Source organism: Zonotrichia albicollis, chromosome 10 (assembly GCF_047830755.1).
Source record: "Zonotrichia albicollis isolate bZonAlb1 chromosome 10, bZonAlb1.hap1, whole genome shotgun sequence".
Taxonomy (NCBI): domain Eukaryota; kingdom Metazoa; phylum Chordata; class Aves; order Passeriformes; family Passerellidae; genus Zonotrichia; species Zonotrichia albicollis.
Genome location: NC_133828.1, coordinates 6,383,244 through 6,407,348, shown reverse-complemented (window position 1 = coordinate 6,407,348; position 24,105 = coordinate 6,383,244). Strand labels below are relative to the sequence as shown.

The following is a 24,105-nucleotide window of genomic DNA, read 5'->3' as shown; positions in this document are numbered from 1 at the left end:
ATTTACTGCTGGAGAACACTTATATTCCACATTTTGGCATAGCTTCTCATTTGGTTTATTCCTGCACAGCTATTTTCACACAACACAGAGAGTTGTGCTTTTCCAAAACGCTTTCCCTCGAGAATATGGAGTGTCTAGAGTAAATGGAAATTTAATTATTAATAATTGAAAGGGGATAACTAAATATGGACTGTAAGGAAAGTGAAAATGCCCAGTAAAAGCAGTTTGTAGAGTTCTACAATAACCTCTGTCCAGTTTTGATAGAATTGATAATGCACACGTTTAAAAATAGAACTTTTCATATGAATTAATTATGCTGTTGCCAGGCAATCGTTATTATAGGTGTTCTCCATCTTTGCAGAAATACTAATTAGCAGCAGTTGGGCTCCATGGGGCTCCTGCCCATTGTATAGCTCTTCTATAATGTTTATTAGGAATAATGAGCAGCCCATAGGGTTGGGAAGGTATTTCTGTAGCAGTACATGATGTCTGTGTTTCACCTTTTCTGTTCCGAGTGCTGTGGGCAGCCCCACTCCTGCCCCAGAGCAAGGGGACAGGGGCTGCTCCAAGTGGGACTCACCAGAGGTCCCACCTGGAGAACTTCCCCAGGAGGACACATCTGCAGGAGGCTGAGGGACAGGGGAAGCAGCTTCTCTGTTTCACCCCAGCCAGACCTGGTAGCACCTCCATGTGCATCTCTGGGTTTCCATCCCTTTACCATCACATATTGATTGCTGCAGTAGCTGAAAATGTCTGTGGGCTTCTGGGCTGTGGTGGGTTATAAAATATGTAAGTTGGAAATAGGATGAAGCTAAGCAGAAAAATTATAGTTCTTCCTTAAAATGATGTCTGGAGGGGGATGCATGCATTTCTGTGATAATGTGTTTGTGAAGTAAATTTGGATACTTCAGAAAGGTTCTGCAGGTGTGCAGATTGCTATATTATTTCACAACTTTTTTCTCTGAAACAATTTTTTAATTTTGCTGTTATTTTAATTAACAAACATAATTTAAGCTTCATGAAAGAGTAAGAAAATTAGAAACTGCAGTTGCTACAATTTGGAAGAGGGGTTGGGCTCTATCTTTGGTGTTTGCTGGGTAATGAATTCTTACAGAACTGAAATAAGGATTGTGTGTGTCTTGAAGCTCGAATAAGCAGATGTTGAGCAGCTGCCTCCCCCAGCTGTCCCACTCAGGCCTTGTCTCAGAGCAGTGAACCTTTGGCAGAAATTTTCCTGCTGTGCTTCCCTCAGGAATCCATGAGTGGCAGTCTCTCCTGTTCATGGGTTCTTCCCCGTGAGGAGGTGAGGCCCTGGCACAGGGTGCCCAGAGCAGCTGTGGCTGCCCCATTTCCCTGGAAGTGCCCAAGGCCAGGTTGGACAGGGCTCGGTGTTACCTGGTCCAGTGAAAAGTGTCCTTGCCCACGGCAGGAAATTGGACTGAGATGGTGTTTATGGCCCCTTCCAACCCAAACCATTCTGTTGAGGTTCCTTGTGAAGATGCAGATGAGGTGGACTCTGCAGAGCTGAGTGCATCCCAGCTGGGCTCTTAGCAGAACATGGGCATGGGCTGAAATGCTTCAAGCAGGCTTTGCATGCTTGAAAAATATCTCAGAGTGACTGCCTCTGTGAAGGGCAGCAGGGGAAAGGCCGTGTGTGGGAAAAGCAGAAAAAACTCTGTGTGAAGCTTGCTGGTGTGAAAGCAGTGGTGTAAGGAGCTGCATCCAATTGGAGAGACTTCTGAATCACCCTGGAGCCAAGTGAGAAATAACCCCATTCACAAATCTCTCTTCCTTCTTCTTGCCTGCAAATATCAGAGTGGACCTCTTCAAGTTCTTGTTTCATTGTGCTTGAAGGGATCTGAGATTTCCTGTGGACTGGGGAAAGGACTGAAGTCAGGAGAAGGGGCTGCTGACAGGGGTGTCCAGCAGTGCCCAGGATTTCCCCACAGCCCCACTGGTAAACCAGTGATTTGTGTTACAGGAAGGGCTGTGTAACCTGTCTTGTGTTGATTCTGGGTCTGGTTTTATTTCCCACTGAGAAATAACAGTTCCTGTTGGGGATTACAGACCCCAGAGTCAAGCTGGAGTGACTGAAGAAACATTTCTTTTGCTCTTAAGGTTACATTTGCAAACACCTTACCTAGGCTATTATGTTTTAAAAAGAATTGGTTTCCATAGATGTTTGGAATTCCAAAAAGGCCAGAGTTTGATTATAGCTATTTATAATCCAGCACTGAGGTGGTTTTAATCTCATATGCAGTAAACAATTTAGAGTTGTAATCTGTTGATAAGATCTATTTATTCTTTCTGTTTTTCAATGCACAAGCTTATATACATTAGTTATTACTAGGTCTCATGTCCTATTTTCCACTGCTGTCAAGGCCAGAAATCTGTTCTTACAGACCCTCAAAATGTGTTGGATGAATATGACAGAAATGTTTTGGAATATGTGGGGGTATTTTTTATTTTTCTGTTTTTAATTGAGAGTTGAAAGGAAAGACTATTTTTCCCTGGGCTGTCTCTGGGGTATGGGCACATGATTGAGTAGCTCAGCTAATACCATTTACATTAGTTCTTAATATTGGGAAATCCTGCCTTCCAGTGCCAAGGGGTTAGTAAATCTCTGTATTTTCATAAACAGCAGTGTTCATTACATTCTGCTGCAGAATGTCTTTCTTGCTGGAGTGTGTCTAGAGTGTTACAGCATATGGATAATAAAGAAAAAACCTGAAATGTAAAATGGGAACAAACTGCTGCATGGCTGTAAGTCACTAAATTTCACATTTATTCAGATCAGAAATAAGATGAATAACTAAGCTGCTGAATTGCTCGTTTGTGTAGGTCATGAAAGTTTAAAAAAGTGCTGCATATATTTAAAATTAATCCCAGAAATCAGAGGAATTTTTTATGCCCTGTATGACACTCAGCAAATAGAACAATAGTCTTTTGTATAGAATCTTTCATTCAGATTATAGTACAAAGGGATTTAATGAATTGCTGTTAATAATAAATATGAAAATAATTGACACAGTTAAGAACAGGCAAGGAAAATAATCTGTTTTGGCTGAGATGTGGCAGCAGATGCAGGGCAAGGAGACAGGAGGGCTCTTTCAGAAAGCAAGGGAATGGGCAGTTCAGCCAACTACAGCCATACTAACCTTCCTTTGTGTTATAAAATACTGAAATATCCCAGATCTGGTGTCCTCGACGCCAAAGATTTTAGCCTCTTTAGTCTGCAAGAAAATATGTGGCTGTAGGTTCCTTATCTAAATCTTTAGAATTATTTTTCTTGGCATAATATGCCAAGAACCCCAATGCCTTTGTATCTTGCCAAGAAAAAAAATATTGGTGAGGAACTATGTTGTAATTTGTGTGATCTTCAACAGCTTTGGCATATGAGAAATAAATATACTTCCAAATCTCATAAAACATGCATAATTCTCATAAAATTACATTAAAATTACATAAATCTCATAAAACCTTCTCATAAAACAGCCAGTTGTTCTGGTGAAACATATTCAGTGGAATTTATTTTTTCTGTCTTACTAATAGTGGAGATTAATTAGCTGTAGTGCCATTAGGAATAAGGCTCATGTGTTCTCTGAGTCAGTTGTTACCTGTTCTCAGAATTCACAGGCTGAGTTGGAGCTCTGCACTTCCCAAAGCCCTGCTCTGGTGGAAGGATGACATTCAGAGGGCTTCTGGGACATTTCAAACAGAAGTATTCAATTAAAGTGGATGCTGCAGGGATTTTGGGGAGTTATGTCCCGTCTGGTGGAGTTAGTCCTCAATAAATGAAGTTGTACATCTTTGTTATGATGGATAAGAATTAGGAGATTCTGTTCAAAAACAAGTTGTTAAGGTCTTGAATGATTGCTCCTAAATTTGATACTTAAACTGAAAAAGAGGGTAAAAATGGGTAGAAAATAGGACTATTCCAATGGTTGTCTATTAATTTTTTCAGTGTTCCTTCAGTGGAGCGTATCTTTTATCTGATACAAATTACTAACACAATATTCTGTTTTACTGATTGCTCATCTTCTGCTAAGTTTGCAAATCAGAGCATAGCAACAGGGACAGAGTCATTGTGGGAGATGCTTATTATTGAATGAATTCTCTGTTGGTGAAATGGTTTCAATTAAGCTAAAATGTCACAATAAACAGAGCATAATTATTCTAGCAGTTCTTATAAAGCAATAACATACTTACTAAGCAGCTCTTACTGGGATTCCTCTTGTAAGTTTGGTGTTCAGTGGTGTTTTGTCTGTGAAGTGTAATTATTATCTGTATAGCCTGCTTGCCTTCTGTGTGTGTGACCTGTGTGTCAGAGAGCAGATGTCACTGCATCCTTTCAGACACAATTATGGTGCACTTGTAGGTAGGTCTTGAAGGCAGGGAAAACAAATCAGTGCACAGTGCATCAAATAAACTCCAGTTGCTGTGCTATTGCATGTTTTGAAAGGGGTTAGAGAAGCTGAGTGGGGTGATAGTACAGCTCTTTCTGGCTGATCAAAGATGAGAAACAGAACAATGTGTAATTTTGCTTTAACAGATTGTCTTGACTTATTAATCCCTTTCATGTCATTGCTTGTAGTGTTACAGATGCTGTGGAAGAAACAGTGGGATGTCTTTGTTCACAGTTGTTCCCTAACAAAGGCACCTCATCTGTCTGTTACGATTTTTGTGTGAGCCCAGCAAGTTTTGTTTCATTTTTGGAAATAGTGATTTGGTTGAACTTCTCTTTGGCTTGGTTGATAATGGATTTATTCATGCTGCTGTGTGTTTATTGGTACTTTGCAGATCTCAGTGGTATTTATTAGTGAAAACCTTTTTTTTTTTTTGGCATGCTGCTGGAGAAAGCCTTGCTTTGAGTCAGATGCTCCTACACAGAGAAACCCAAGTGGAAAAGGACCACAGGAGCTCGTCTGGTTGGACCTTACCACAGAACAGGTTCAGCATTGAATGCACACCCTGAGGTTCCTCAGGGTTTGCTCAGTCAGATCTTGGAAACCTCCAAGGATGAGGTTCTGTTGTCCTTTGGGGCAGCCTGTTCCCAGGGTTATCCTCACAGCAGTGAGGATTTTCCTTACACCCCGCTTGGAGCCTGCCTGTTTCCATGTACATCCACAGTCTGCATCCTGCTGTGATGAGATCAAGCATCCATCCAGCATCTGATTAGGGTACAATACATAGGAGACAGACTGTCAAGCCTTTATCTTCATATTTTTGTACTTTCTGTAGACAGATCACTGTGAAATTAATTTCCTCTTATTTAGTTTTCTTCTTTAATTACCAGTGGCCTTCCTTTCTAGATGGGGAGTTGTAAAGCATGCTTCTGCAGTTCAGGCTTCTGATGCCTAAATTCCAGTGGGTTTATAGCACAGTTAATATTATAATTCACATTGTGCTGAGATGTTTCTTTTAATTGACTCAGATTTTGAGAAAAGTGTAAATTTAATATGAGCCCTCTAAAAATAATTAAATTCTAATTACAAAGCGGACTATTGACGAGAAGTATTTGCAGCTTTCTCCTCATTTGAGCTACTGAACAGGATATGTAACCAAGCAGTGAAACATTGTGGATAAGTTTACTGCCACAACCTGAGGAGATTGTCAGAAAGTGAAAAAAAATCTATAGTAATGGGTTTTGCATCTGATTTTTTAACCTTATTTTTCATGCTTCTTTTTCTGGTATGCCAAGAGCAGGCTCTGTTTTTAGCATGTTTGCCAGGGAATAATTGCAAATTATAATGTGTCTAACGACAGTGTAATTACTTACAAGTTCTTGCTTGGTGGTTTTTTTTTTTTTTCGGTTTTTAGTAATTTTTCATTCTGAATTCACATCTGACTTTAAATAATGGCCAGTTCTTGCTTTCTGGCTTCAGCTGAGTGTCTCTGTATCCTGTTAATGTTTGAGTGATCATTCTGCCGTTCATGAGTAGAGCAGTTCATGAGCAGCACCCAGGAGAGTTCTGTGCAGTGGGGAAAGAGCAGTGCTGAGTTTGATGAGTGATCTCTGCTACAACTGCCTGGCATTCCTGCATGGGGGGAGGGGGTTAATGCTATTTTAATGCAATTCACTGTCTTAAGAAATAGTAAGCCCTTGATTGGTGTAATGTGTTTCAAGGTCCTATTGATGTGTAAAATTTCATTCTGTTTAATGCTAAAGGGATTTTATTTTTTTTTAATTTTTGCTTTGAATAAAACTGGTGAAAATGGAACTTCTTCTGTACTGAAACTCCGACATCTCTAAAAACTAAACTGTCTTTGCTGAAGTGCTGCACAGAAATAAATAAGTTCATGATACAATTATGTTGTGATGCTTAATCATTGTCACTTTTCTCTGTTATAGAAAGCCACCCAGGACTTGAGATCTGAATTTTGACTATTATCTTTAGATGACAGTATTTGCATAATCTAATGTCTGGTTTCAAATCTTGGTGGCAATAGAAAAGATTATTCTGTTAGATCAAGGTGAGGTATCAAGGACGAATGTTTAAGTTGTCAGTGGACCTCTTCCCTGTAACAGAACTTCAAAAGCATATTTAAAGATTAATTTTTTTTTTATTACTTAGTTTTTAAGCACACTGGATTCTGCTGAAAGCCTGTCATTAGTGTAGGACAGCTTGTAGAGCACACTAAGTTTGATGCTGCCTTTTCCCATTCACAGTAGCTGTCATGACTGAGTCCTTACCTTGGGCTGATATCTTTTGGTGAGAATCAGAGGCATTAAAAGGACACAGATTTCTGCACATAGCCTGAGGGATTCAGCAAAAGCTGCAGCTGTCCAAACCTCGAGGACTCTGCCATCCCCTCTTGCCCCAGCCTGTTCACCACTGCAAAAGGTGCCTGACTGAGGGCAGAGCTGCAGCCCTGGCTTGGAAGATGGGGCAGGAGGAACAGGAACCATGGGATCTATTGGAAAAGAAGTTTAGTTATATCCAGTTCCTATCTGCTTCTCTCCTTTCCTTAAAATAAAAACATCGGGAGTTTTTATTTATTTATTTTCATTTTTCATTACACAGTGTCAAGCCCCTGTCTCTGGAGGATCAACTCCTCTATTCACAGAGAAAGAACAATGGGATTGCCAACAAAACCATCATTGCCTGAAGAAAATACCGGGGATTATAATAGCAGCTGTTATGGGACTGGTTTTGGTTTTTGTGTGTGTTTGGACATCTAACTGATTCCGGTAGTTTTAAAATCAATTAAAAAAAAAAACTGACTGCAGTAGTGTTGCTTAATATAAATCGACTTATTTGTTGCAAGTTCATTTTCTGCCTTGAGAAAATAGAAACTATAGGGCAATTGCAGTGTATTTTCAGGCAAGAATTACATATGCAATGTTTGTAGTGAACAAAATGGCTCTTTTATGAGGTATTGGAAAGTTTTTAAACTTAGGAACGAGATAACACCCCCTTGAGAGGATCATCAAAATCCCTTTAATAGTCAAAATTCAGCCTGAGTGCTTTTCTCTACCTTTGCTCTTCAGTTTGCTGGTAATTTTGTACTTTATAGCCCTCAGTATTTTTTTGATTTGGTGGATTTTTATTGAATAATATTTTCACAGACAAATTGTTCTATTTAGCCTTGTCTGATTGCTTTCACTTGTAAATCCTCAAGTAAATTTCATACAATTACGTGTGTCTGTTGGTGTGCTCCAGAACTGAAAACTACATTGCTGGGTTTTATTTTGATTTAATTTCTCCTCCTGAATGATGGCTTTGCCACATCTCATAGTGCCACGTGCTGCAAGTGGAAACGATTTACTCAGTGTACCTTGAGGGTGATTATTTTCATGTATTTATCCTCACTGTTTTATCCCTTTGGATGATGACTCTGCTGCTTCCCAGTGCAGTTTATTCTGTTGACTAATTGCTCTATTAAGACTGTTTTCCTCTTATCTAACTTGACTTTCTTTTCCTATTAGATGATTGTTCTTTTATGATCATTTTTATATTAATTTGTACAAATGAAATTAAATATTCATTTGGGATGAATTTTACTGCTGCAGAAATTAAAGGCTCGCTTTTAAATTGAAGCACTATGAGGCATTTTCTTTTTTCCCCAAACATTCTCCATGTGAGTACACTGGGAGAAGTGACTTGCAGCCTTTAGGAAGCATTTAACCAATTTTAGGGACCAGCTGGTAGTTATTTGCTTTTTAATACATGATGGGTTATGGCTTATATTTTATATATGATTTATATTTTTTGACGTGGGCAGATAGCGATAGGAGAAGGAGGAACATATTGGAACATGGAACATATGCCATTAAAAGAGGCAGGAGGGGAGAACATATTGCAACATGGAACATATTGCAACATGGAACATATGCCATTAAAAGAGGCAAGATTTTGGTGAGAAGTTGGGAAGAAATTCTTTAATCAGAGGGTGGGGAGGTCCTGGCACAGGCTGCCCAGAGAAGCTGTGGATGCTCCATTCCTGGAAGTTCCCAAGGCCAGGTTGGAGGGGCTTGGAGCAACCTGGGACAGTGGAAGGTGTTCCATGGCAGGGGGTTGGAATGAGAGGAGCTTTATGGCCCCTTCCAACCCAAACCGTTCTGAGTTGGCGGCTTGGTGGTTGTGTGATGTTCTGCCGGTGTCAGGAGGTTGAAGATTTTGCAGGGCAGCATTGTGTGCTATTTCTGCCGTTGTCAGGAGGTTGAAGATTTTGCAGGGCAGCGTTGTGTGCTATTTCTCACCAGCCCCTCTCTTGCAGGTCACTGGGGCCGCTGCATCGGGGACTGCGGCTCGGGGGGCGTTCGCAGCCGGGCCGTCTGGTGCACCCACGCCGAGGGCTGGACCACGTTCCACGCCAACTGCGACCAGCAGGACAAACCCGAGAGCCAGCGGAGGTGCTTTAAAGTGTGCGACTGGCACCTGGAGCTGTTCGAGTGGGAGGTTTCGGGATGGGACAGGTGCGGGCTGGTCCCGGCCGCGGGCGCTGAGGCGGGGGCCGAGGCCTGTGTCACCGCTCAGCACGGGCTGCAGCGCCGCAGCGTCCGCTGCCTGCAGAAGCTCAACAGGACCGTGGTGTCCAGCGAGATCTGCGAGCACTTCAGCCCTCAGCCGCCGGCCGAGCAGGCCTGCCTGGTGCCCTGCCCGCGGGACTGCGTCGTGTCCCAGTTCTCGGGCTGGTCCCCGTGCGGCCCGGGCTGCGCCGGGAGCCTGCAGCACCGCTCCCGGGCCGTCATCGCTCCCCCGCTCTACGGCGGGGCGCCGTGCCCCAACCTGACGGAGTCCAGAGCCTGCGGGGCTCCCGCCTGTCCGCTCGGGGAGGAGCAGCACACCTACAGCCTCCGCCTGGGCCCCTGGGGCCAATGCCGGCTGCCCCATCCTAGAGACGCGGAGCTGACGGGCAGGACGATGCTGGATTTGGGCTCGGACTCTGGAGAGCGAAGCGCGGCCGGACTCGGTGGCTCTCATCCCCAGCAGCCGGCCGGGGAGGTGGAGATCGGGTACCAAACCAGGCAGGTGCGCTGTGTGCGGAGCGATGGGAAGCACGTGGAGCTCAGGTAAGGCTGATTCCCGCTACTGGCATCCCCGCTGCATTTGTGTGATGGAGCCCTGGCTCTGCCTGGCAGCGCCACGGTGAATGAATCCCATTCTCGAGTTTTAAACGCAGTTTTTAATGTGTTTTCTTTATGAACCTTTTCTTGATTTAATTCCTTTCTAGCGTATGTTGAAGATTTTGCATTCTTCTACGATTTGTGACTGTTTAAATTCATTTTATAATTTTTAATAATTCTCTTCTGGGTCTCATTTTTGTTGTTGTTTTGAGGAAATGGAATTATATATCACTTTGTGCTGTTGCTGGGCCCTGGCTGTGGGAGAGGGAGGATCCATTCTCAGTCATGTACTGCATATATTTGGTATAAGAGGCTAAGATTGCATCAGCTTAAACTCCTTCATTCTTATGAATCAATACAGGGTAAAATAAATCTCAGATATTGTGAATGTGCTAGAAGGTATATTTTGGAAAGAAATCAGTGAGTAAACCTGGGATTGTTATTTTTATTGAGGAGCCTTCCTGTCTGGATGTAACTCTTGGGTGCTGGTACAGCGTAGGTGACTGGCACGTCCATCTTGGATACAGGTTTTTGATTTCTGTCCTTATCTAATGTTTTTTCTAATGATTACTCTTTCTCCTTATATATATAGGTTGCTTTGCTGTAATTTGAATGTGAAGGTTACAGTAATGTTCAGCAAATAATGGAAAGATTTATCCTTTCTATTTCTCACATATAAATTTAAGCTGAGCTCTGCTGTTTGACTTCAGGTTGGATTTGGGTAGGTGCCAGTAGCTACAGATGACTGATAAATTGATTGACTTATGAGAAAGTCAGAATTTCTGGAGATCTTATTGTGTTCTGTTTTTCAAGGAAATTAGAAGTTCTTGAAAAATCCTTCTCTTGAATTTTGCAGAAATCAATCTGTTTCTCAATAATTCATAGCTCCTGGCACCTGCACAAACTCAAATGGCAGAGAGAAGGGGTTATTTTACATCCAGTTCTCTACCCCTGTTAATTTCTGCAGTGTTTTTGCACACACACTGAGGTGAAAATATGAATTCTAACTGTTTTTCTTACCCACTCCTATTACACCCATAGCCAAGTATGAAGTATTTTTTTTTATCACTTGGAAAAAAGTCAGGCTTTGTGAAATGTTCCAGCAGTTTCTAACATCTTGACTTTATTACTCGTCTCTTATTATATGCCGATTCTAAATATACAGATTTTATGCTCATGTAGCTGCTTGACTTTAATGGAGTCACTTGTGATTTATTCCACAGTGTGACCAGCAGCAGCTTTATGTCTGTTAACACTTGTTAGCTTTCTCCTGCCTCTTGCAACTCATTTCTTATCAGAGGCTCTGGGAGGGCAATCCTGATTTTGTTAAAATTTCACTTGCTCTGCCCTCACACACTCACTGCTATATTTGCTCTAATAATGGAAATGGAAACTTTCTATAAATGTTTTCTGTGTTATACACTGAGTTTCTGGATGACAGTGCAGAGTTTTAGTTTTAGTGACTATCCTTGATCGAGCTGTCTTTTTCCTTGTTCCTTTCTGAGTTTTTTGCTGATCTAGCCCCCTTTTTGGGAGTGTACAGCTCCATTAGCCACCTCCTGGCAGTCTTTTTCTGCTGAGCTTGTGTCTCAGATTTACTGCAGAGCTGGGCCTGACCCATCCTTTACTCTTACTCTAAATGCAAGAGCAAAGCCCATTGATTGAGTAGGGGAGAAAAGGTCATGTCATGTTACAGCATCCAGACACTCACACACTTCTCCTTTCTCCTTTTGGACCTAAAATTCAAAGCTAAAAATCCAGCCCCAAATCCACTCCCTGTTTGGTTCCAGGGCTGCAGTGTCACCGATATCAAATCCTCCTGACAGTGACTCCCTCTAAGCATCCCCTGGTGGTGTCCTCCTCGTTTTGTTGTGCAGCAGATTTGCTGCCGTTCTTCTGAAGAGCAGCCCGATCTTACAGATGTTGCTGTACAGCACCGGTGGTATTTTGGCTACTGATAAAGAAGAGTAAATGCATTTGCATAACCCCGTGGTGGGGACTGGCAGGCAGCCAAGTGCCTGCTGTAAACCTGGGGAGAAGTGCCTTATTTGTGCTCCTGCATTTTCCTGGCTGATGTTTCCCTTTTTTACTAACGTTGCTAAGCAAGCACCACTGTAAATTAAACTTGTGGAAAACTGAGGGAAAGCACAGGAATATCCCAAGATGTGCTTTAAGAGCAGGCTCTGAGCTGTTGGGCTTTGCCTTCCACCAGTGCCCAGTTCTTGCAGGTGACAGGAGAGATCAGCTAACCACCACCAGAGCAGAGGGGCCACATCCTCATCCTGCTTCCTAATTCCTAATGAAATGGCAAAGATGCCCAATTTATTACCAAGGTTGTTTAATTTGCTGGTGTCTGACTGCAGGGCTGTAAATAGGAATTACTGGGAGAGGAGCAGGAGCATGTGGAAGGCTGGACATGCCGTGCCAGGGAAACAGAGCTGGGGATGTTTTTGATTAAATATCTTTTCAGTCTGGAGGTCCTGCATTTCTCAAAAGAGAAGGAAAAGGGACAAAGGAAGAGGAAAGGGAGGGACAGACCTTTTTGAAAACACCTGAAGTGACAACAATTGAACAGCCAAACATCAGTAGGCTTTGAGAGGGTTTGCTTTTGCTCAGAAACGATTTTGGTGTAGAAACGTTATATTCATGAAAATAAAAGGGGTAACATCAAAATAGAATGATGTTATGGATCTGGTTTGAACCTTTTAAAGACTTTTCTTTATTTAAAAAGTTGGAATTTTTTTCATACTATTTCAGATAGAATTCAAGTTTCGTTTTAGTTCAGAAAAACGTTATGGTGTTGCCTTAAGCCTTACATTCAATAACAGATTCAAACACAACCACTTAGATGCATTAAAAAAATAAAAAATATCTGAAAAAGATGCAAGAAACAAATGTGAAAAATGCTACTATTTTTGCTTTCCTGTCTTGTCACAGTTGTAAAAATCTACAGAATAATGAGACAAAGCCACTTGAGTTCCTTCCTTTTTTTTTTTTGAATAAAAGGTTGTTTAGGTTAGATACTAAATTGCAGTTTGGTAAAATAAATGTGCATAGTTAGACATTGAAATTCTAAATAAATTTAACCTGATTTTCTAACCTGATGTGCTCAACTAAGCATACTGAGAAGTTAAAGTCAGGAGCAAACACTTAAAAAGCATTTTTTTATTATTATTATTTGGATTAGGAGTCTTTTATGGACATATTTCTTAAACTCTTCACTCTATGTGTAAAATGACAACAGTGATATAATAGAGTTGGATTTGGGTTTCTGTTTACTTTACTTTGTAAGTGAAAATTCAGGTCAAACTCAGTCAAGGGACAACCCATCTGTCAAAGCGGAGGTGGAGCAGCATTCAACTCTTTTGTTTGCCTCTGTAATTTAAATTTCCATTATCCATTTCCTGGTGGACTGTGCTTAACCACTTTGCTGTTGTATGTTTTTAGGAAAAAAATATTTGCAGTTTCAGTGTTGACATTCTTCTGTTCTCTGGGTGAATACAAAATTCTGCAGTCCGGAGGTGAAAATGCTGTGCTGTAAAATGCTATTTGATGGTTGTGATTCTGATCTGGGAGAGAAATTCTATGTTCACATTCCTCCTGGCAGATGTAGGAATCAAGCCTCAGTGCTCAGGCTTGAAAACAAATCCCTGAGCTGTTGGAGAAGAAGAATATTCTTTTCAAAAGTTTTGTCTCTCATTTCTTTTGCTTTTATTTAAAAGCACAAGAAACAAAGTGAGGCCTTTTTAATTTCCATGAGTAGCAATTTATTGGCCAGGCATTGGAATAGGCTGCTCAGGGGATGGTTCCAAAGGTGTGTGGATGTGGCACTTGGGGATATGGTTTAGTGGTGCACATGGCAGTGCTGGCTTCATAGTTGGACTCAGGGATCATAGAGATCTGTTCCAGCCCTAATGGTTCTGGGGTTCAGTGATTTTAGAAGTGCTGTCCAATAATAATTGTGGTTTTTCTCTTGTTCCCAGACTGTGCTGGGAGGCAGCTGCCTCTGTAGCCCCAAGATCTCAGAGTCTGCCAAGGCAGTGCAGATGGAAGCCAGCATTTTATTTTTAATTAAAACAGAGGATCTGGTGCATGAAATTCTGGAAACACCAAAACTTTGACATCTTTACTGATGTTTGTTTGGATTATAGGTCTCCCAGTTCCCTTTCCCTTAGGTCAGTTTTGTGGCAAGCAAATATTCCCCATCTTCACCAGCCTGGTGCAGAAGGGGCTGATGTTTCTTCTGCCAAAGAAACCTCTGCTGCACAGATTGAATATATGGTATCCAGAACAGTCCTGGCAGCACTTGAAGACCCTAAAATACATTAGGAATTCTCAGAAGTGTATTAGGAATTCTCAGAAGTGTGCCTGTTAACACTGATTGCCAATTTCTAAGGGAAATAAGTGTTTTAATGCTGTTAGAAGCATGGCAAGACTGTCCATTATGAGATGTTAATATTATTGACCAAGTGCAAAGAGCAGGCAGTGTGAATTCCAGTAGCCTGTAGGGCTGGGTCTTTAATTACAGAATAGGAGACGGTGCTGAAGAAGAAGAAGGAGGAAAAATATAAATGGGTTGTTAACTTAGCTCACTTCAAGTTTATCTTGCTCTGCAGCAGGTGGGTTTGAACATGAGTTCCCTGGTCAGGCATGGGACTCCCCAGGAGCCTTCCTGAGCTGCTGGGGACAGCCTGGCTGTGGACGTGGCACCCTGTGCTCCTGGTGCTGCCCCTGTGCCAGCAGCCTGGCCATGGTGACAGCTTCTTAGTGTGCCCAGTTTCTTTGCAGAGGATGCTTTCAGTGTGAAAGGTTTAACAATAAGTGCCTGTCTCATCCTGTAAGTAAGGAAATGCATTCACCTGTGCTTCTGAGTGCCTTGGTACAGCTGGGAAGGGAAGCAGGGGTGACTCCTGTGCTATGCCCAACCTGATTTACTGGTGCACAGCTCCAGGGTGGTGTTGCTGCTTTTTCCAGCTGATGGACCTGTTCCCACTCATTCCCATGTGGTGGATGTGATGGCTGTGTGACTGCAGGGCATGTAGCACACGCACTGAGCTGTTGGAAAATGTGCTATTTTTGGTGACTTGCTTCTTGTCCAGAGCAGGAAGGTGGTGTGGTTCAGCTCAGGGCTGCACAGCTCCTGTGTCTCATGGGTGTGTGTGGCTGGAGATGGAGGAGATGAGTGGTGCTGCTCTGGGGGCAGCAGCCTCAAGTGACACAGCCATGGGGATGTGGAGCTGCACAGTCAGGGTGGTGCCCTGGGCTGCTTTCCCTCCTCCTCTGCTGCTCTGCTCCAGGACTCTGGGAGTGTGAAACAGACGTGAGTAGGTTTCCTTCCTTGTGTTTTGTGTTTCTTTAATAAGTGGTTTATTGCCCTTCAGCACACAAGAGGCTCAGAGGGCACTTGAGCGAGCTGTGCTCTGTGCTGCTGCTGGCTGCTCACTAATGGATCCATCCTACGCCACAGACACCACAGCGTGGGCTGGGAAACAATTCCTGGGGTTTTACAGTGCCACTCCAAGCATGTAACACACAAAAAAGCAGCACTTGTGTAATGTGTAAACTACAGTACTCTGCTGTATCACTGTTACCAGATCGACCCCCAAGTAGAAGATCTAACCTGAGACTTGAATATGTCGAAAATCAGTTTTAAACTGATTTTAGTCTATCATCAGGGCTGAGAGAGTACCTCCTGTCCCCCAAGACCTCGTTCCTGTCCCTGCTGGTTTGGACACAGCCACAGCAGCACAAATGTCTGGTTTGCAGCCTCAGATCAGCGAGTGTCTCGCAGGTCTGGGCTTTATCTGTATTAGATCGTCCTAAATACATCTGCGACATGAAAGGCTGTGTCTGAATTTCATGCAAAAGAGTGTTTTTACATTTGTCTTTGTGTTGCTCAGTGTCACAATTAATTTGACTTGGAGGCTCTGAGTGAGTAGGTACAAGTTAATTAATTTTCTTTCTGTTCAGCGGTTGCTTGTAATTCTCCCTCAAAAGCCTACTTGAACAGGGTGGAAATTGCCAGCTCCATGTCTCATTCACCTTGAGGTCAACAAAGTTAGCATCTTGCCTTTTATAGCAGGAGCAGTGGGGGAGATTTTCAGGGAAAGGACCAGCTATTCAGCCTCTGGCAAAGGTGATTGATTTCTGGGCAGGGATGGCTTTCCCAGCCAGAGGACTGGCACAGGTCTGGAGAATCCATTAGGGCAGGTATTGTCTGGCTAAGAACTGGGACTGGCAAAGATCATTTGAACCAAGACTCCAATCCAGATTTTTAAAGGCTACGTTTTAGTTGGTGTTTCAATAAAGATCAGGCAGGACTAAGGTCTCTTTGGCAGTGGTGCAATACCAAAAGTGGATTTTGCTCTTCACACTTTATCTGAATGGGGAGTTTTGATTGCTTTGAGAAGCAAGATCAGTTACTTTCCCTCCCCCCACCATTCTGTGTTCTTAGATAAACTTCAGTTTTCTGGAACCATCCGTTAGGACAGTGTCTTTTATGTGTTACGTTTTATCTACTGAAGATCAGAAATTATTCTTCCTTGTTAATGTTTTAGCATGGGTGGCTCCCCTTTTGAAGAAATATTAAAAAGGAAATAAAGTGACCATTGATGTGACTGCACCTAACTTAATGTTCCAAAAATCACTCAAAACCCCTGTGTTAGTAAGTACCTATATAATGATTATTACTTTCCAGAACCTTGTTTTGATAGAACTGACGTCTTGTACCAGAGATAGCTTTGTAATCAGTTCAATTTGACTTGTAGTAGAGAAATGAGACATGTTTTTCAATTGTAAGCAAGAATAGTTTCATTTTGAAGGGGTTACGTCACAGGCTGTTTGTACTTGTTGAAGTTGTTTAAATAAGCCTCAGTAAATTCATTCTCACAGCACCTGTGAGATTACTGAGTTTTATTCTGGGTGAAGAAATCAAGACAAAAAGTTGTTATAGTTTTTTTTTGGTTTACTTTGGAGTTCAAATAGAAGTCACTAAATGCTGGTGATTGAGGGTCTAGTCAAACTTGATGTGTTTCAATGGGAATATTCCTGTTGACCAGTGTGAAAAGGGGACCAATTTCTAGACTGGAGAAGGGCGTGAGTGCCCTTTACCTTCTCTGCTCTCCCCATGAGGCTTCCCAGCAATCCTGACATGATTGCTCCAGTCTGTTTGCTTTAGAGGGAGGTGGTTTGGCCAAACTGTGCTGTAAGGAATAGCAGGAGAGGTAATGGCTGCTTCCCTGGCAGCAGCCCTAGATTTCACACCTTTTAAGTGTACCTGTGTTTGCTCCTTACAGCTGGCAAAAGCTTTGACCACAAGCAGCTGGAGGCTGGAGAAGAAAAATTAGACTTCACACTGAGTTCACCAGGTGTGGTCCTAATTTCTGAGGCCAGTTTGCACTGTCCATATAACACTATACAGAAATCAAAAAAAAGCTACAGTGTTGTAGCTTTGAGACTCTTCAAAATGGTATTCTGGGACTTTGTATCTTGGTACCAAATCTCATCAGCTGGTAGCCCTTGGAATTTGGTTTCCCATTGTGTTTGGCCTGGGGCACTATTGATGTTTTACAGAATGAATGAGATCATGTCCTGATGTCAGCAGGAGTAACTGAGTCCCAAAATCCAGCCCCGCTTGCAGCATTCCTGAGTCTCTGGTTATCTAACAGGTTAGAAAACCCTCTGATGTTGTTTGACAGCACATGTTTGGTAACAGCCTCATGGAACTGAGACCTTTCTTATGGGATTAATTAGGTCTTGAAAGAGCAGAGTTGCTCAGATGGATGGATGGATGGAGAACATCTAGTCCTGTGTGTGTGATGTTGGAATGGTTACCTCTGGCAGTATTTCTCTTGGGCTTGGATTTTGTTTTCCATCCAGGACGAGCTGTGAAATTCTGGCTACACGGGGCAAATATAATGCTTTGTGCATCTGTTTTAACTCAAGATAAATGAGATACAATATTTACAAAGTACTCAGCATACAAGTTTGCACCCAGAGCTCATTGAAAATGTGTTATGTGCCCTGCATTCAAACTTCTCTTATTCCCATTGCACTGGTGTTGATGTAGATCTTCTGACTGAATGACCATGGATTTCTTTTTGGGGAGTATGGCTTGGAAAAGAAGCTCATGAAGCGAGACCTCCTCAGCTGTTGTCCTGTGTTCTTACCGCAGCCTCTGCCTGCCAGACCCCGCGAGCCCCGTGACCTCCAGGTCCTGTGTCGTCCCCAAGGACTGTGCCACGTCCGAGTGGTCGCCGTGGAGCCGCTGCTGGCGCAGCTGTGGCTGGGGCAGCGTGGCCGCGGGGCTGCGCAGCCGGCGCCGCCGCGTGCGGAGCGTGCCCGTGGGCGCCGGGGCGCCCTGTCCTGAGCTGGAGGAGAGGGAGGCCTGCTCTGCAGGAGGGAAGGCACCGCTGCAGCCCTGCCCCAGGTATGGCCAGAGATGCTTCTACCCCGGGTTTTGGAGGTAAAGAAGGCCCTGCATTTCCTCCCTGCTCGGTTTGTGCATGGAGAGGGGTGCAAGTGGTGCTTTCTCCATGTCACCACTGTTAGCTGGGATTATTGGTATTATTTATTGTTACTAATACTCTCTTTCAATTATTGCTATTTTCATTATTCCCATTACAATAATTACAGTTAAATTTATTTCTACGCTTGAATTGGACCCATTACATTTCATATGTAGTTTACGTTTATCATATTTTAAAAACTGAGAGCAGTCGCTCTTGCTCTCTGAAGTGGCTTTTGTCTTGATTGCTGTTTCAGAGAATTTCATGAGCTGTGCAGAGACTGGGCAGGTATAGCCAGAGATGCTTCTCCCCCAGGTTTTGGAAGTGAAGAAGCCCCTGCATTTCCTCCCTGCTCGGCTTGTGCATGGAGAGCAAGTGGTGCTTTCTCCATGTTGGAGAGATCATCGATTTGGTCATTGTTAGCTGTGATTATGGGTCTAATGCTCTTTTAATTATTGCTATTTTCATTATTCCCATTACAATAATTACAGTTATGTGTAGAAATAAATTTGAATTGGACCCATTACGTTTCATATGTAGTTCACATTTATCATATTTTAAAAACTGAGAGCAGTCGCTCTTGTTCTCTAAATGGCTTTTGTCCTGATTGCTGTTTCAGAGAATTTCATCAGCTGTGCAGAGACTGGGCAGGTCTCCATGGCTGAGCTTTTATTGGCTTTGAAATTTTAATTTTTACATAAGATTTAATGATTCGTCTTCATCTCCCCATAAAAAAATCCTAGTCTTGCTTGAGGAAGATGGGAGCTGCTCAGAGGTAATAGATTGGACTCAGCTTCCCTCTGTGTGCTTCTTGAAATGGGAAACTTGGCAGTCCCTGAGAGCTTGCTTGGTTTGTGGTGTGAAGGAGAGGATCTCACCTTTCTGGTCTGCAAGTCCATTATGCTTGGCCAGGCTAGCAGAGGAGCTCGATAGTGTGCTTTGCTAAGAAAATGAAATGTTGCTTGATTTTTCATGAGACATGCTCTGAGATTGACTGTAAAATGCTTTGGGATTGATAGAATTTTATATGCGTGCAGAAAAATCTCCCTGTCTGTGAATGAGTGTGTTTAATAGGAGAGCTGTTCAGTGCTCAAGTCATGAGTTTCTGGGGCTTTTGCCAGATACTGCCAAAACCTTCTATAAAGCCTTTGCAAGATACATTTCTTAGAAAGGCTTCACCTGTAAAAGTGTCTCTGTATCACTGGGCTCATTCAAAATCAAATGCTGATCATTTTTATGCACCCTGCTAGCAGAAGAGAGGAAATATAAAAAAAATATTCTGTCGCTTGATTACATTCTAAGGAAAGGCTCTTACAGAGTGATTTTTGCTCCTGCCCAAGTGCACATCAATTTCAAAGACAATAGATTAACACATTGTCTTGCTGATTTTATACAGGAGCGTGGGTGCAGGTGATTCCTGATGGGGGGAGACTGGCTGGAAGTTAATCAGGGAGTGAACAGACGTGGGTCTGTCCCTGGTTTCTCACTTCCCCTTTTTGACATTGCACTGTATTGAAGGGCAAACGGTTGTGTAGAGCCAGGAGAGCACAAAAGGTGAGAACCTGCAAACCACTGATAATTTTTGTAGGTGCCTCTCTCTCTGTATAGAAGGGAAATCTGTTCTTTCAGTGCTTTGCTGCTGTGCCCAGGTTTTCATGAGCCTGTGAGCTCTGAAACCTTCCCCATCCCATTATGCCTCTCTACCTTGAGGCAGCACCTCCAGGGCAGCACCTGCATGAGTGAGGATGAACTCTAATGTGCTAGCTCAGAAAAATAACATTAAACTTGCAGGTTAATAAAGCCATTTAGCTGAAAATATTAAAAAGTACAACTCTGGTATTTAGTTAATAGTTATTTCTAGGGATGTAATATCTCTAAATGCAGGTGGTAGGCTATGACCTTCTCACACTGTGCAGGAGAATTTTACAGCAGTGCCTGGTTACTAGACTTTGATTGATTCACTCTGTATAAAGAAACAAGCGAGAATGAAAATCCATAATATTGCAGTATGTGCTGTGTCTACTGGATGTAAGGCTGTGGGGACCAGGATTTTGTATTAATGAACAGAAGTAAGAAAAATGTATGTTATTTAGGTTTCAGCAGTTGGTAAAGGTTGCTATTGGTCCATATTTCAGTTTGCAGCCTGGTGATTTGGTGTTGGTCCTTGGGAATTGGTGACTGAGCTACTGGAAATAGCTCAGATTGGAAATCACCAGCTTTCCAGGCATAGAGAGATGTAGTGTTAATCCTTGTGAAATAATACAAAAAACTTTAGATGTTTCTGTTCTCCTTATTTGACCGCATTCTCTTGTTAGGGTAAACCTAGAAAGATTATGCTTTTCCCCCAATTAATATATGCCATTTCATCTGTAGTTTGCTGAGGCTTGCCAAACAATGATCTTTTCTTTCTACCCCTTAAATGAAGATGATGAATTTAAGGAGCTTCAGTAGCAGAAATAAAAGAGGCTCTCCTTCATTTGTCTGGTCTCAACACAAACCACTCCTTCTTTTTTTCTGTTTGCCTAATCAGATTAGGTTTTAAATCCTTTAAGGTAAAACTGCTGTTTACTTTCCAAGTTCCTACAAAACATCTCTTTTTTTTTAGCTTGATTTGGAAACAAGTAGTCTTTCCTTTAGTTTTAGGGCAAGAATTTTCTACAGCATGCTTCAGCCATAGCAAAGAAAATGGGCTAGGACATAGACCAGAACAAGTTGCTGAGCAGAAGGGAAGGGTTTAACAAAAAATTAATATTATATTTAGAAGACTATTAGGAAGTAATTCTTCATTGTGATGGTGGTAAGTTGCTGGCACAGGGTGCCCAGCAAAGTTGTGGCTGCTCCAACCCTGGAAGTGTCCAGGGCCAGGTTGGATGGGGCTTGGAGCCACCTGGGATAGTGAAAGATGTTTGTGCCCTTGGCAGGGGGTTGGAATGAGATGATCTTCAAGGTCCCTTCCAGCCCAAACCAGTCTGTGATTTTTATGATTTTCTAGAGGCTGTTTTTAATGCAGGGGCAGAGAGCACCCCTGACTACATGAAGGCACATAGTGTGGGCTTCATCCACTGACATGAAAAAGCAGCAGCTTAAGAGGTTGCAGAGTTGTACTCCTCAGAGAGAAGTGGGTGAGGTTGTGTTCCAGTCTCCTAAAAGGCTCCAGAGATGACAAAAATACTTTAAGCCTCAGAACTGCTCAGTTAAATATAACCTCAATGCCCATGGCAAAGCTACAAGTTAAAGGTCCCATCACAGGTAGGTGGCACAGGTGTAAATTTGCTGTTAAATGGGAAGGGCTTTTAATTTTATGGCTGAAGTTCACAATAACATCTATAATCAATAGTCTAAATGCAAGAAAATAAAACACTTTAACTGCATATAAGACTCCAGAGCTTTGTGCTTTGTTTTACCTTTGGTTATTTGTTCTGAAAGGATTAAGTGCTTAAAAAGCTTAAACACATAGGAGGTGATTCTACTTTCTTTTATTGTGATATAAATTTGGGATAGTTCAATTAAAGTGAATGGGTATATACAGGTATAAAACTTGGGTAAACACTAAGAGCATAAGTCCTATAGACTAAAGAGACTGAGGGTTGCTGTAAATCGGAAAGATATTGAGCCCTTGTTTGTTTCAAAACTGTCACCAAGTCATGAGTTTTAAAACAATGTATTATATCTTTTTTATCCTTGATCTGTTGCTTTCATGTTCACTGGGAATAGATAGATTTTCCAGAATTATGATTATGTCTTCATATCATTTATTTTGGTTGTGGTTGCTACGTTACAAGACAGGGATATAGCAGAAACTCTTTGCTTTGTTGGAAATTCAAAGCTTTTCAGAAGTTAAATGATGGAAAATGGGAATGTTTTAAGACTTGATTTTTTAAAAAAGGCTTATTTCTGAGATACAGGTGTGATGGTATTACTTTGTAAATGAGGTTTATTATGCCCAAATTAAAGATAAGGTATTGGTGTGAAGTAGTAAAGACTGGAGAGGAAGTGCAGTGAACTGTGCTCAAAGGCTCTGGAGTTACACTTGGGCAGTGCCCTTCAGCCCTTTGACCTCCTGGTGGGCTTGTTAATGGCTATGGAAATGTGTCCCTTTTTATGCCTGGAGGTCAGGATTTGTTTTTGGAGCACTGGACATGTGCAGGTGGGAGCAGACAGGGCTGAGGCTTGGAGCTGGTGCCAGTGGCACTCTGGAGGGCTGTCCTTGCACATGCCCACACAAGTTACTCTGGGAGAATATATAAAGGATTTTTTTTTCTTTTTAATTCAAGAGCTGATGAAGTTTAATTATCTCTCTGAGCTCAGATTTAGTTATTTAGCATAATTTTAATCACCGATGGCCTAATTTTCATAGGTGTTAATTCCCGCAGCTCACACTGAATAGGAGAAGCAGATGCTCACACCTCTGGAAATGAGTCTTTAGGATCTAGAGTTCACAGCTGACTTCCTAAATCAGATATTGATAATGAGTTTTACCTTAGTCCATTTTTGTTTTAAGAAATACTTCTTTAAAACAATTATGTCCATGGCTGTGGAAAGATGCATGTGTTCTAAATTTAAGATTTTAATTTCAAAAGTAGACCTGAAAAGCACAGATTTCTGAAGGGATGTGGAGGAGGAATCCCCTTCACCTGGTGTTTGCTGAAGAGCACTCTTCATTGCCTTTATGGTTGCATTTAACACTGCAGGCCCAAGAAATGGGATTAGGAATTCCCAAAAGGAACTAGCGAGAAGAGGAATTCATGACTGTGCTTTATATGTTGTGGGAGTTAGGTATTTGATACTTGTCATGTGAAAAGCGTGCTCTTTATTATTTTCTTTGGGGGTAATGAACCCTGTCAGTGTATCCAGATTTGCACAAGATGCTGTGAGTTATTTAAGAGAGCATGACAGCTCATCTGAACAGTACCTGTAAACGCAAGTGATTGGCAGTATTTGCAAATGTTTTTTGTGAATACATTACAAAATTTGGGGCCAAAAAAAAATCATTCACAAAAAAAATTCATTCACAAAGTAAGTTAAGAGAACACGTGTACTCTAACTAGTGTGTTTGTTTTTCATATAGTTTTGAGATGCAGGTTTGCTTGCCATAGCTGTGAGGAGCAGATACTGTGGAGAATAAACAGAATTATGATGTGGAAGGCTTTTTGTGCAGAGACACCCCACTGTGTTTGAGTTTACAGTGATCAGTCAGCAGTTAAGGAGCATATGTAGTTTTAACAACTGTGGATCTGCTGTAAAAGGAGAGTATTTGTCTTGAGAATAAAGGAGGGAAATTATTTTACATAGTTTATATTACACAAAGCCCAAAGATTCTGTGGTAAAAATAAACTAGGAAATTTAGAGGAGTGGAGGCATAAAGCAGCACAAGTGTGAACAGATTGGTTATAAAAACAGTATTGCCTGAGATTTGTGTTTGGGAAGCTTGGGAAGACTTTGGGCTCTTATTTATTTACTCCTCTCAGACTGTGACCTGTGAATCAAAGTGAACTCTGCCTGTGGAAACAATTGTGTTAGAAGTATGCTCTGCATTTTCAGTCATGATAGGGAAATAAATTCTGCTTTCCATGGATAGACAGCACTGTTTTCCCTGTGGTTTTAATAAGTTCTTCCTGGCATTTAAGCTGATACACACCAACAACTGTTGTCTGTACAGCATTCACCTACCTGTGTCCCAAAATGTCGTAATTCCTTGAGAACCTTTAATGCTCTTTAGGTGTGAGTGGAACATAGAATGAAAATATTTTTTGTCTCGAGCTTGTTATGTTTCACAACTTGTGGAAAATGGAATTAACTGAGAGGCTTTAGCCAATCCCTTGAAGGAACTGGCTGGACTTTGGGCACATGGAAAGGTGCCCCCTGTGGAAAAGCTGCAAGCGCTTGGATCTCCATTGACAAATGCAGGATTTCAGCTGTTAGAGGCGTTTCAGAGTGAGGTGTTCAGCTCTTGGCAGAGAGGGGTGGTTTAGTGCTTTGAGACACATGTTTGAAAACTACTGTTCACACTTAATCAAACCTCTTAAT

General features: G+C 42.0%; 1 protein-coding gene across 5 annotated transcripts in view; it reads left to right on the top strand.

The window, feature by feature from the left end:
- The window catches only part of THSD7B (thrombospondin type 1 domain containing 7B), a 299,016-nt gene that overhangs the window by 97,052 nt on the left and 177,859 nt on the right, over positions 1 to 24,105 (top strand). For all 5 annotated transcript variants that reach the window (XM_074547892.1, XM_074547895.1, XM_074547893.1 and 2 more), the window contains 2 exons: positions 8,722 to 9,517; positions 17,745 to 17,999. In XM_074547892.1, coding sequence (XP_074403993.1) covers positions 8,722 to 9,517; positions 17,745 to 17,999 — 1,051 coding nt within the window. The remainder of the gene's footprint in view (positions 1 to 8,721; positions 9,518 to 17,744; positions 18,000 to 24,105) is intronic.